The 13,941-nt window shown below is 43.6% G+C and overlaps 1 protein-coding gene across 1 annotated transcript in view; it reads left to right on the forward strand.

Moving 5' to 3' along the window:
• The window catches only part of SLC25A20 (solute carrier family 25 member 20), a 29,313-nt gene extending 15,995 nt beyond the window's left edge, over positions 1 to 13,318 (forward strand). Inside the window, exons 4-9 of the mRNA XM_064274565.1 lie at positions 2,326 to 2,416; positions 9,511 to 9,628; positions 10,977 to 11,049; positions 11,421 to 11,530; positions 12,032 to 12,156; positions 12,491 to 13,318. Coding sequence (XP_064130635.1) covers positions 2,326 to 2,416; positions 9,511 to 9,628; positions 10,977 to 11,049; positions 11,421 to 11,530; positions 12,032 to 12,156; positions 12,491 to 12,553 — 580 coding nt within the window. The 3' untranslated portion in view covers positions 12,554 to 13,318. The remainder of the gene's footprint in view (positions 1 to 2,325; positions 2,417 to 9,510; positions 9,629 to 10,976; positions 11,050 to 11,420; positions 11,531 to 12,031; positions 12,157 to 12,490) is intronic.
• Positions 13,319 to 13,941: the final 623 nt, after the last annotated feature.

Genomic DNA, 13,941 nt, shown 5'->3' on the forward strand with positions numbered 1-13,941 from the left:
AAACAGCCGGGTGTCTCAGGATGCAAGGGAATTCTCAGCAGAAACATCACATGAGAATGTGCCCTCAGTCTGAACTGAGCAGGGTGACAGCCCCTGAGAGGTGCTTCAGGTAGCATAGGACCCACAGAGCCTGGCTAAGCTTGGGACCCAGGAGCTCAAGGGGGGAAGCCCACGTTGTTATGTGGTTGTCTTCTGTTGGTACTTCAGGCCATAGCTGATGAGGGTCTAGGATGTAGATAGAGGTGCTTATAACTTGAAACTCTGGAGTCTTTGGGACCCTCTGAATGTGCTCAGCTTGTGTAAGCAGACACAAGTGGCCTCAAATGTGCATGAAGGGTATCTCTGAAGCGGTGTTTACTGCTGGTAATCTAAACGAACCGTGGACTCATGTCCTCTCTGAGTGCCTGGCTTTTCAGCACATGTGGTGGCACACAGCTGTAACAGAGCCATGCATGAGGCCCCCCAGCAGGGTCATTGCTGGTACTTCGGTCTGTGTTTCTGTGCAGCCACATCAGCAGAAATACCCTTCCTGCCTAAGCAAGGACAGACACTCAGGACCCCATCCCTGTAATCCCGCCAGCCCTGTCACGTTCACCTCCCCGTAGTAGCATTTGGGGGTGATGTGGAAAGTAGCATTACCAGCGCTATGAAATGGGTGAGGTAGAAGCCCAGGAGGGTCCAGCTCTCACAGGTACCTCCCTGGGGTGGGTGGGGCGCTGGTGGCAGAATAGACCAGGCGGTCGTAGAATGTCCACATGGTGCTATGTGTACACACAGAGTTTTAGAGGAAAGTCCCCAGTCCTAGGAGATGGAGAGGTGCCCAGTTTGGGATCTGGCCATCTGGGCATCCTGGAAAGAATGGAGCATGTTGGTCTCATGGGGGGAAGTTTAGTTGCCAAGAGGGCTCCTCTTGGGGACAGCAGTGTGAGGTGACTATGAAGGAGGCGACGCATGAAAGCAGGTCTCTTGCCTGTGTAACAGTCAGCCTGTGTGCTGGGTGTATGTGCCTGGGGTAGACACATGAGCCCTGACTGGGGTAAGTGCATGGAAAATCAGAGCTCCTGAGACTGGTGGTGCCCTGCCTGGAGGAAAGGACCTGCAGTAGATGTTTCTCTACCCCATTTTGCATCTGTTCCTCAGGACTTGGGCTCCTTGTTTAGTAGAACCAGGCTGAATACTCAGCCTTTGGGGCTTGGGATCAGGAGGGGCCTGAGGTTCAGGCCAGTATGTAAAGTTTTCAGCAACATTTGCTAAGCTGTGGAGACTCTGTTGAAATGCTGTTAATTGTAGCCTTGTGCCCCAGTGTTTCCAGACCATGTTGGTATTGCTAATCCCCAAAAGAAAAGGAAATGTTAGAGGTGGCACAGACAACAATGGGAGCTAGATGCTAGGAGCCCCAGACTCCTTGGCATACTCAGTGTGGCTCATTCTTTGGGCACCAGAATGAGGCCCATATCTCTGGTTACTGGGGAATCATTCTCTGCAGTGGGGGCCACAGGATCATCATGCCTACCTGGGTGGCATCATGCTGCCAGGCCCAGAGGAGATTCCTGGGCTTTTTTCAGTATCTTACAGCACATTCCTTGCAGCTGACCTGGCTGCCTCTCAGCCAGTGGAGGTGACCACAGCCATTCTTCTTGGCCTTGAGGCTGCCATGCTTGAGTCTTGGCTTAAAATATTCTCAGGTCCTTGGTGATAGGAGGGGAACTGGGGTCAACTGAGGTCCAGATCCTTGATTAGAGGCTTTTTCCCTAACAACCTTGCATTTTACAGATGGAGAGTCGAGGCTCAAAGAGGCCTGGAACTTGTCCATAGTCACTGTACTTGGAAGGCCCAGGGATGGAATTTATACTCTAAAGCTTCTGCCATGGGTGGGGCTACTTCAGTGTGCAGTTCCTGTTGCTTTTGGCACTGAGATCTCTGCCCTGGAAAACTTGATATCAGAATACTCCTGTTGATGTTGTGCACCATCGAGTCAACTCCAACTCATAGCCATGACAGAGTAGAGAGTTTTGTAGGCTGTAATCTTTATAGGAGCAGATCACCAGGTCTTATCTCCCACTGAGCTGCTGGTGGGTTCAAATCACCAACCTTTAGGTTAGTAGCCAAGCACTTAACCATTGCACCACAGGACTCCTTATGGAATTCACTTAGAAGGTGGCTTTCGTGTGACATCTGATTTGTGGCTGGGCTTCTGGCCACTCCCAAGTACTTACTTTTTCTTACAAAGCTATCCTTTTTGCTGGGATTGCCTCTGTCTTGGGTAGTCAGTCACTGTTTTAATCAGTCACAGGTGCTTGCCTGTGATTTTTGTTTTTAATGCAGCTACCCCCAGCTGTTTGCAGCTGGGATGTTATCTGGCGTATTCACAACAGGAATCATGACCCCAGGAGAGCGGATCAAGTGCTTGTTACAGGTAAGAGTGTGATTTGGGTAGAGGTGGCTGGCTTATACTATTTAATGCTCGGTTTTGTGTGGATTTTTTCTCTGTCACCTTTTTATAAAGACTTCAGATCAGGTGCGCCAAACAGTTTCAAGGTTCTAAGGAACGTGGACGCAGTCGTAGTAGAATCAAGAAAGTATAACAAACTAATCAAAAAGTCACACCTGTGACATGCCAGCCCAGACCTATCAGCCTTTACTAGCAGCCGCTTTAGGAACCCTGAAAGGTAAGTCATATCTCATCAGGTGGAGGGGAGGCTGCTCCTTCCCAAAGCCTCTGTGTCCTGGGTGCCTGGCATTGTTCTCAGGCTGAGGGTGTGAACTGGTTGCCTACTTCAGTTATCCACCCTTACCCCACAGTAAGGAATGTTACTGCATTTTTCTTCTAAGGGCTGAAATAATTAAATATATAATTCTTGCTGGAAAAAACTTTTTTATTGTTTTTTAGATGAAGGTTTACAGAGCAAATTAGTTTCTCATTAAACATTTAATACACATATTGTTTTGTGAGGTTGGTTGCCAACTCCACGACATGTCAACACTCTCCCCATTTTGACTTTGGGTTCCCCATTACCATCTTCCTAGAAAATTTCGATAATACAGAGGCGCACAAAGAAAAAAAGAATAAATCACCCATGATACTGCCTCACTGAGGTAACCACTGTGAATCCTTCTTGTCTTTTTGGTGAAAGAAATGTTATCTTTTAAAATAAAACTGGGATCACATACTACAGTAGTTTTATAACCAACTTTTTCCACATGATATCTCATAATATTTTTCTATGGAATTTTTTTTCCATCATTATTTTTAATGGCTGCATCTTATTTTGTTACATGGCTGTATCACTTATACTCCCTTATCTGGAGGCATGATTAATTTTATGCCATAGAGAGCCTTATAAATAAGGTTTGTACATGTACCTGATTATTTTCTTAGAATAAATGTCTAGAGTTAGAATTGCTGTGTTTAAAGGTATGTATTTTCTGAAGTTTTAATACACATTAACAAATGGCCCTCCTATAAAGTCCTGTCACTTTCTATTACTGTTGTCACTGTGTCAGTAGTACATAGAAATGCCCACTTCCCGGTAGCCTTTGCAACATCTAATTTATAATCTCTGCCAGTCTGATAGGTGAAAAGTTTGCATTGTTTTAAGTTTTCATGCTTTTTGATTATTGCTGAGGTTAATTATTTTAATGAATATTAAGCATTTGTATTTTTCTTTTGTGAAGTGCCTATTTGTGTCCTTTGCTCATTTTCCTTGTTATTTTTTTTTAAAAATCTGATTTTTAAAAAGGTTTGTACATATTAAGGCTATTATTATATATTGCATATCTTTTTCATAGCTTACACTTGTCATTTAATTTCATGTACATTGTTTTTTTCATTAAAATTTTTATTTTGAGATAATTGTACATTCATACGGAGTTGTAAGAAATAATACCAAGGGAGGAAAAAAGAAATGAAGAAATCATACAGAGAGATTCTGTGTACCCTTTTCCTCAGTTTCTCCCAATGGTAACTTTTAATTATGCTTTAGGTGAAAGTTTTTACAGCCCAAGTTAATTTCTCATTCAAAAATTTATACACGTACTGTTTTGTAACATTGGTTGCAATTCCCACAATGTGACAGCATGTTCCACCTTTCCATCCCAGGTTCCCTGTGTCCAACTGTCCAGTTCCTGTCCCTTCCTGCCTTCTTGTCTTACTTTTGGGCAGGAGTTGCCCTTTTGGTCTCGTATATTTTATTGAACTAAGAAGCACGTTCCTCACGTGTGTAATTTTTTTTTTTTTTTATAGGCCTGTCTAATCTTTATCTGAAAAGTGGGCTTCGGGAGTGGTTTCAGTTGAGTTAGCAGAGTGTCCGGTGGTCATAGTCTCAGGGGTTCCTCTAGTCTGTCAGATGAGTAAGTCTGCTTTTGTATGTGTGTGTGAATTTGAACTCTGACTACAGTACAATATCAAAAGTAAGATATTCATATTAATATAGTCAATATACAGAACATTTCTATCACCACTGAGATCCCTCAGATAGCCAGGTTATAGCCATATATACTTCTCTCCTGCCCTCCCCCCTCCTTAACCCCTGGCAACCTCTAATCTGTACCCCATTTCTATAATTTTGTCATTTCAAGAGTGTTATACAAATGGAATCATACAGTATGTAAACTTTTGGGGTTAGCTTTTTAAACTTAGCATAATCTCTGGACACTCATTTGGATTGTTGCACATATCAATAGTTCATTCCTTTTTATTGCTGAGCAGTATTCCATGGTATGGATGTACCACAGTTTAACCATTTACCTGTTGAAGGACATCTGGGTTATTTCCAGTTCTTGGCTATTAAGAACAAAGATGCTATAATGATTTGTGTACAGGTTTTTTTTTTTTTTTTGCTGCTTCCTTTCTGGTTTTTTTTCCCCATTTTTTAGTATGTTTATATGTAACAAAACATTTGCCATTTCAACACTTTTTTATATGTACAATTCAGTGACATTACATTCATCATGTTGTGCAACCACCCCCACTGTCCATTTCCAACTTTTTCCATCACCCTTAACAGAAGCTCAGTGTCCTTTAAGCAGTGACTTCCTATTTCTCCCTCCCCTGTATTCCTGGAAACCACCAATAAATTTTCATCTGTATACATTTTCCTGATCTAGATGTTTCCTACAAGTGGGATCATACAATATTTGTCCTTTAGTGACTGACTTATTTCACTCAGCATGTTTTCAAGGTTCATGCATGTTGTAGCAGGTATGAAGACTTCATTTCTCTTCCTGGCTGAGTTATAGTCCATTGTACATATATACCACATTTTATTTATCCATCTGTCTTTTGATGAACTTTTAGGCTGCTTCCAACTTTTGGCTCTGTGAATTGTGCTGCAACGAACATTGGTATACAAGTATCTGAGTTCCTGCTTTCAATTCTTTTGGATATATACCTAGGAGTGGAATTGTTGGGTCATATCTCTGTAGTGTTTTTGAGAGTATAAAACTTGCTAAATGATTAATCTAGGTATTACATTATATATACATAACTTACCACAGTTTACTGGTGTCATTATTTTACCCTACCTCCCTTTATGTCCCAATTCCCTTCCCTATTATAATAGTTTTCTTAAATATTTTCTCTAAATACATTTAGAACCACATCAGTGTTTTAATTTTTGCTTCAACTATCAAACATAATTTAGAAAACTCAAGAGGATAAGAAAAGACTACTGTATTTATATTTTTCCTTACAGTGTTTTTCCTTTGTTCCTTATGCTCTAAGGTTTCTTCTTTTATGATTTCCTTTCTGTTAGAGAACTTCCTTTAGTCATTCTTTTAAGGTAGGTCTACTGGTGTCAAATTCTGTTCATGTTCCTACATCTGAGAATGCCTGATTTCCCCTTTATTCCTGAAAGATATTTTCTCTGGTTATAGAATTCTAGGTTGATGATTCTTTTCTTTAACTGCTTGAAAAATACTGTGCCACTTCCTTCTGCCCTCTCTGATTTCTGCTGTCACTTTAATTGTTTTTCTTCTATAGGTGAGGTATCATTTTTCTCTGACTGCTTTTAAGGTTTTTTCTTTGTCTTTAATTTTCAGAAGTTTACTTATGGTATGTCTTGGCTTGGATTTCTTAGGATTTATCCTGTTTGATGTTTTCTCAGTTTCTCTAATCTGTAAGTTTATGACTCTCACCAAATTTGAGAAGTTTTCAGCCATTATTTCTTTGAGTACTTTTCATTCTCACCCTCTTTTCCCCTCTGCTCTGGGACTCCAGTGACTCGAGCGTTAGTTTTTTGGTTATAATCCCAGAGACCTTGGAAGTTCTGTTCATTTCTTTTTAATCTATGTACCTTCTCCTGTTCATTTTGGGTAATTTCATTGTTCTGTTTTCTCGTTCATTGATATTTTCCTCTCTCCCCTCTATTCTGTTGTTGAGACCATCCACTGAGCTTTTTATTTTAGTTCTAAAGTTTCCATCTGATTCTGTATATCTTTTATGTCTTTGCTGAGACTTTCTATCTCTTTGCTCTCATATTTATTTTTTAGTTTGTTTTAAGCATGTTTATAATTTCATATTGAAGAAGTTTTATTATGGTTGCTTTCAAATCTTTTTTCAGACAATTCTAAGATTTCTGTCATTTCAGTGTTGGGATCTATTGGTTGTTTTTTCTCTTTCAGTTGGAGATCTTCCTGGTTCTCGGTATGATGAATAATTTTTGGTTAAAACTTAGACATTTTATATTATTTAGTTGGCTTTCTCTGACACTACTCTGGCAGGGGAAGGGAGGGATGCCACCTCATTACTGTCAGATTGTGGTAGAAGCCTAAGTTCCCCACTTGGCCTCCACTGACACCCAAAAGTGAGGCTCCTCATTATTGCTGGGTGGGTGTAGGCATTCTGGCTCCGCACATGGTCTTCAGTGACACCACACCAAGCAGGCTGATTATTGGCTAGTGGGGATGAAAGTCTCTGCTCTCTACTTGACTTTCTCTGACATCACCCCAGTGGAGTGTTGGGGCATCTTTTAACAGTCTTAAGAAAGTCTAGGCTTTCCACTCTGTCTTTGGGCCATACTTTTCTGTTTCTTTGTATGTTCTGTGATTTTTTTGTTGAAAACTGGCCATTCGAATGTTATCATGTGGTAATTCTGGAAATCAAATTTTCCTACCTCCCCCAGAGTTCGCTGTTCTTGACTGTTGAAGGCTGCTTTTGTCCATTTGTTTAGTGACTTTTATACATTATTTTTTGCAAAGGCTGTATTCTTTGTTACGTGTAATCGCTGAAGTCTCTTTTCCTTTAACTTGTATCAGCCGGTGTTTTGAAAGAGATTTCTTGAATGTCAGGAGCTCAAAACCAAACCAAACCAACTAAAAACAAAAACAAACCCTCTCCCAGTCTTTGCAGATTAACTCAGTGCTGAGGAACTCCTTTAACACTTAGGTAGGCTGTTTACAACTTTGCCTCAGCTTTCACTTCCTACCTGCACTAAGCCTAGAGATCAGCCAGTGGTGAAAGTTTAGGGTCTTTTGGAGTCTTTTCTGAGCATGCACCTTGTCCTAAAAAAAAAAAAATTTTTTTTTTTTTTTTTTGTCCTGGGCTTTCTAAATTCCCTAGGTGCTTTCGAATTCCCTAATTTTGCAAAGAAACTCTCTCCCCTACTTTTCCTCCTAGGCTTTAGGTGGTCTATTTTGTATGTCTCAGTTGTAATCTTTTGCTCCATGCTGTGGATTTTTCTTTTTTTTTTATTGTACTGTAGAGGAAGGTTTACAGAACAAACTAGTTTCTCATTAAACAGGTAGTACATATATTGTCTTATGACAATGGTTAACAATCCTATGAGATGTCAACACTCTTCCTTCTCAACCTTGGGTTCCCTCTTACCAGCTTTCCTGTCCCCTCCTGCCTTCTAGTCCTTTCCCCAGGGCTGGTGTGCCCCTATAGCCTGTTCCATCTTTGGCTGAAGGGCGAACCTCAGTAGTGACTTCATCACTGAGCTGAAAGCATGTCCTGGGGCCATACTCTCAGGGTTTCTCCAGTATCTGACAGGCCAGCAAGTCTGGTCTTTCTTTTTGAGTTAGAATTTTGTTCTACATTTTTCTCCAGCTCTGTCTGGGACCCTCTATTTTGATCCCTGTCAGAGCGGTCTCAGTCTGGTGGAGGCCACGGTAGATGTGGTCCATTAGTCCTTTGGACTAATCTTTCCCTTGTATGTTTAGTTTTCTTCATTCTTCCTTCCTCCAGAAGGGGTGAGACCAGTGGAGTATCCTAGATGGCTGCTCACAGGCTTTTAAAACCCCAGATGCTACTCACCAAAGTAGAATGTAGAGCATTTTCTTTATAAATCATGCGTGGGTTTTTCATTTGCCTTACAATGGTTTTGAGCAATGCTTGTCCCTTTTCCTCCCTGAGCGGGTTCCAAGTTAAGTGAAACAGAAATGAGTGCCTTGCGTCCATCCTTTGGGTAGCCTCCAGATAAGTTAGAACAGAGAAACAATAATTTGTGAATAAGGCCTGCTCTACTCCCTCTAGAACCAGAGACCAGGGTCCCACACCGGAACACAGGCAGCTTTCTGCAGCACTGCCACCAAGCCAGGGAGGGGGGTGAGACATGGGCAAGTAAAAGTGCCACAAAGCTTTCTTGCCACTTTGAAGTTGTCAGTTTCTTGACTGAGCATTTGCTCAGTTGCTGTAAACTTTTCGTTATTTTCCAAAGTTCTGACGAAGTTGGTTCTGACATTTCTGCTTGTTTTGACGTTTCTATGGAGGGATGGCTATTTGTAGCTGCCTGCTTCACTGTTTTACTCTCTATTGCTATTTTGAATGGGATCCTTTTTCTTTTTTTTCCCCAGCTGGTTTTTCTTAGTATGTAAAAAAGCTATTGGACTTGTACATTTATTTTGTAAGTATTTCTCCTTGGAACTATACTCTCTTTGGCTTTAATTACTCTTTGGCTGATATCCTATGTGTTCTGCCTCCTCCTTGGCTCTGCACTTGGTACAGATATTGCATAGGGCTGTCTTTCTTGCATATCTTTTCAGAGATTACCCTACCTGTGATCAGGCTCTTGGCTGTTAGTCCTTAATCTCTGGGGCTGGGATAGGAATCTCTCCTTGCTCTGCACAGGACCCCTGTCCAGGCACTTAGGGATATGAATGCAATTTCCTATTTACCTTTGCTTAACCAAGCTTCGTAATCAGCTAACACTTGGAACAGAGTTAGGTCTCAGTGGATATTTTTTAAAAGAATTAGTGAATGAACAAAATATTTGCCTCTCTCTAGATTCTCCAAATAGTTTTATTGAGAATGCTCTTGTATTTGAGGGATTTTCTCATCTTATTTTCCAACCCTTCTATTGATTTTTTTCTAGTCAGTGTGTCTATATCTTGTGATATTTTCACCCAGCTTTACTTCATATCGACTTTACCAGTATCTCATGTTCCAAATGTTTATTGATTTGACAATGAAGTATTTCATTGGTCTAATATATAATGACCATTTGTAACCTGCTGGGTCTGTTGACTTTGACATAGCTATTTCTGACTTGATGCCTCTCTCCTCCCTCCCAGATTCAGGCTTCTTCAGGAGAAACCAAGTACGCTGGTCCCCTGGACTGTGCAAAGAAACTGTTCAAAGAATCTGGGATACGAGGCATTTACAAGGGGACTGTGCTCACCCTCATGCGAGGTAACCCTTTGAGGTCCTCATCCTGAGGGGTTACCTGAGATGGGTCTGCCACAGGGGCTCTTGCCTGGATCGCCAGGTTGGCCTCAGCACCATACAGGCCATAGCTCTGGCAGGGCTGGCAGTGTGTGTCATAGATTCAGGCAGCCTTGCCCCTTGCCAGCATGGACACAGATAAGCATGGGCAAGGTGAGCCTTTCATCTTTGTGGGGGCTGGGCTGCAGTCCCTCAAGGGTGGATGCCACGACAGCAGCAGTTGGAGAGAGTGGCAAGCAGATAGAAATCGAGGCTGGAGGGATGAATAGAAGAAAGAATGTGGGGCTCTTCCTGGTTTTGAGAGGCATGTCCTGCTGGGGTAGACAGCCCTACCTTTGTCCTGAGATGACAGCTAGGAGGGCCACCACATGCACTAGCTATGGCTACAACTGCTTGGAGTGGGCATGACAGTGGGGCCCCCTCACAGGGGACTTTTTAGATGAAATGATGTTATGCATATTGTGCTTACATAATGCTCTGAGAGGGCATGGCAGCTGGGCCCGCTCAGAGGGGACACTGAAGATGAAATTATGTGATATGTGTTATGCCCTCACACTAGTACTCACCCCAGAGCAGTATCTGATAACTGCAAAGTGATTACTGCAAATAGGAGGTGGCTCCTGAGGAACTTCTCAGGAAACCTTGAAGGGTCCAGTGTCAACCTTGGTTCTTCTTTCTAAGTTCAGGAAACCTGTGGGGATTTTATATTTTATTTATTTATAATGTACTTTAGATGAATGTTTACAGAACAAACTAGTTCCTCATTAAACAGTTAGTACATATATTGTTTTATGACATTGGTCCATGCCGCGACACGTCGACACTCTCCCTTCTCAACCTTAGGTTCCCTATTACTAGCTTTCCTGTCCCCTCCTGCCTTCTGTCCTTGCCCCAGGGCTGGTGTGAGCCTTTAGTTTTGTTTTATTTTATGGGCCTGTTCAATCTTTGGCTGAAGGGTGAACCTCAGGAGTGACTTCATCACTGAGCTGATAGGGTGTCCAGGGGCCGTACTCTCAGGGTTTCTCCAGTCCCTGTCAGGCCAGCAAGTCTGGCCTTTCTTTTTGAGTTAGAATTTTGTTCTACATTTTTCTCCAGCTCTGTCTGGGACCCTCTATTGTGATCCCTGTCAGAGCAGTCAGTGGTGGTAGCCAGGCACCATCTAGTTGTACTGGACTCAATCTGGGAGAGGCTGCGGTAGATATGGTCTTTTACACCTTTGGACTCATCTTTCCCTTGTATCTTCAGTTTTCTTCATAATTCCTTGCTCCCAAAGGATTTTATATCTTTTAATTTACCTGTTTCTTGTTAATAACAGATGTTCCAGCCAGTGGGATGTATTTCATGACATATGAGTGGCTGAAAAATATCTTCACTCCAGAGGGAAAGAGGTGGGTAGAACAGAAGAACTTAGAAGCCACCTTCCCCAGTCATTGGTGGAATGTTCTCTCCTGTGGGTGGGTCTGAAGACAGAAGCGGGATGTGCTTCTGGTGCCAGGTTCACTTTCCTTTCATGGGTGCTGAGATCCCACTAACACCTCCCAGTTTGTGCCTCACCCACCCAGTGGAGCAAGTATGTGAAATGGGCAGATGAAACCTCCTCTAGGAGTGGCAGGTGCTGTGTTATGGGAACCCTGGCCTTGGATCTCCTCCCTCCAGCCAGATTTCCCCTCTCTGTAACTGCCCTATCAACCATGGGTGGGATGGTTTGAACCACTCCCACAGCCTTTATCTGATTTAGGCTGTGATTGGTGTTCTGCAGTGTCAATGAGCTCAGTGTACCACGGATCCTGGTGGCTGGCGGCTTCGCAGGGATCTTCAACTGGGCTGTGGCCATTCCCCCAGACGTGCTCAAGTCCCGCTTCCAGACTGGTGAGTGACGAGCAGTGGGGTGGATGGGAGTTGGAGTGGGTCCCAGTATTGGCTGCCCCTGGGGAGCAGAGCTCCTAAGGCCCTAAAGGGATCCTAAGGGATAATCACTGTCCACATAGTAGCCAGCATCTGTCTGGCCCACATTATGTGCTAGGAACCCTAGACTCATTTTCATGTCAGCCTAAACACAATATAATTGACATAAGAAGTCAGATCTCTTCCTTTTTCACATGAGTGGAAGGGTTGTTTCATTCTCTCTCTCTCTTCCCTGTGCCCTCAGCACCAGTAATCCAGGTGCTGGATTACTGCCTGCTTGTGCTTGCTTGACCCAAGGTGTACTGTGTTGTCTGTGGCCTGGTCTGAGGATGATGCACAAGGTGCCCTTTCTCCAATGCTTATGGCCCTGCAGGAAGACTTGACTACAAGCTTGCCCTCATGTGGGTTGCCACAATCAGCTCGGGAACCTTCCTGAAGTCTTAACAGTTGGTTTCTGCCCTACAGCCCCTCCTGGAAAATACCCTAATGGTTTCAAAGATGTGCTGAGGGAGCTGATCCGGAATGAAGGCGTCACATCCTTATACACAGGCTTCACTGCAGTGATGATCCGAGCCTTCCCAGCCAATGCAGTAAGTGATTAGCAGGGGCTATGCTTTCCCTTTAGGGCTCAGAGCAGGGAGCAGGTGGGCGCTTTTACTTACTCCTGGGATTGGACTGGGGACTGTCTTCCCAAAACTCTGCACTGAGCCAGAGGCTCCTTACTTCTTTTTTTGAAGTTGTCAGGGCGATTTGCTTTTGGAGTTCTCTGAGGTGAGGGGCTTTGATTTCCTGACTTTATCATCAGAAGTAGACAGTTGTGGAACAAGAATTTTCTTCCCCTCTAGGAATGAGACAGTGGGAAGTGGGGTTAGGGAGGGGTTCCATTCTGACATGGCTTTTGTCTTTCTCTCAATTTCTTTTCAGGCCTGTTTCCTTGGCTTTGAAGTTGCCATGAAGTTCCTTAATTGGATCACCCCCAACTTGTGAGGCTGAAGGCTTCTCAGAGCTCTGATGCTAGAAGCTGTTGCCGAGAATGAGCAGTGGGCAGGCCTGGGCAGTCCCAAAGGGTGAGGGGAGCGGGGTGATAGGATCAGAGCTCTGTGTGTATGCTTGGTGAGACCATTGCCTTAATGACATTGTCTACCTTATATAACTTGGCATGCCATCTTGAAACTTGAATTCACCTTGTTGATTTAAGGGATCTCAAGAGGACTTGAAGATGGAAGTAAGTGGCTTCCAGACCAGTTACCACCTGTGGTCAGAGTACTGCCCACCTTTTGACTGATGGCCTTATTATATCCAAAATACTCCTCACCAAAGAGGGAACTTTGGCCTCACTGGAGGCACTATGCATGTTTTTGACCAGCTTTCCTCTTTGATTTCCAGGGTACCATTTAATCCTGGGCTGCACATAGGAATGTGAACCTGAGGTCCACATCACTTTGTACATGTGGACTAGGCATGTATGCCTGTGGGTAGATAGATTGTCTACAGGTGGGTTTTGGTTTCTTTATGCATGCAAATAATCAAGAAGTAAAACTAGAGTATCCTGATTTCCCAGGAACAGGTGGAGAGCTTCCCCTGCTGCATAGTGAGAACAGTTTTGAATCAACAACAGTCCCAGTTTGCTGGGATTAAGAAAGAAAGTCCAGGGTGTAGGAAGGCTCTTTTGCACACTCATCTCTCATGACAGCACCCTATTTTAACAAGAAGCAATAAATATTGTTTCTAATTCTTGCAGTGTGTGATTCTTTTCTTCTTTAGATTCTGGGCCATTTTATTTGGCAGCCTGTGACTTTGGTGGAGGCTGTCTGGGATCCAGCATCCTTCTCTGGGAGCCTCAGGCAGGGGCTCCAACAGGAGAAAGAGGAAGAAGTACTAAATGGCCCAGCCTTCCCTGACTGCCCCAGTCCCTGCTGCCGGAAAGAGGCTGGTTGGGGCGGGGTGACTTGATCTGTAACAGCCCCCAGTGTTGGCTTGGCATGCAGGCCCCCACAAGGCCCAGCCTGTCACCCATACCTTCATTCATTTCCTTCTCTGCCCTCATCCACATAGATGTCTGAGCTAACAGATGGAGAGTGTGTTGTCCTAAAAAGGAAAAGCAATCCCAGGTTATTCATGTGGGCTTTGGGGTCACCATGTGATCTGCCATCATCATCTTGGCTTTTCTAAACAGGCCAATGATGATGTTCAGGTATGGTCAGAGTGGAGAGTCCTTAGTCTTTGTCTGGTGGAGGGGAGGGCATGCTGAGGCTGCTGGAGCTGGGCTTCTGTGGCATTGTCACCTGTCTAGCTGTCACTTACAGTTCTGTAAGTGCAGCTACCCAGACCCTTGGACTTTGGCTTTAGAACTGTAACTCTGTGTGAATAAGCAA

This window comes from Loxodonta africana, chromosome 22 (genome assembly GCF_030014295.1).
Source record: "Loxodonta africana isolate mLoxAfr1 chromosome 22, mLoxAfr1.hap2, whole genome shotgun sequence".
NCBI classification, from domain to species: Eukaryota; Metazoa; Chordata; class Mammalia; order Proboscidea; family Elephantidae; genus Loxodonta; species Loxodonta africana.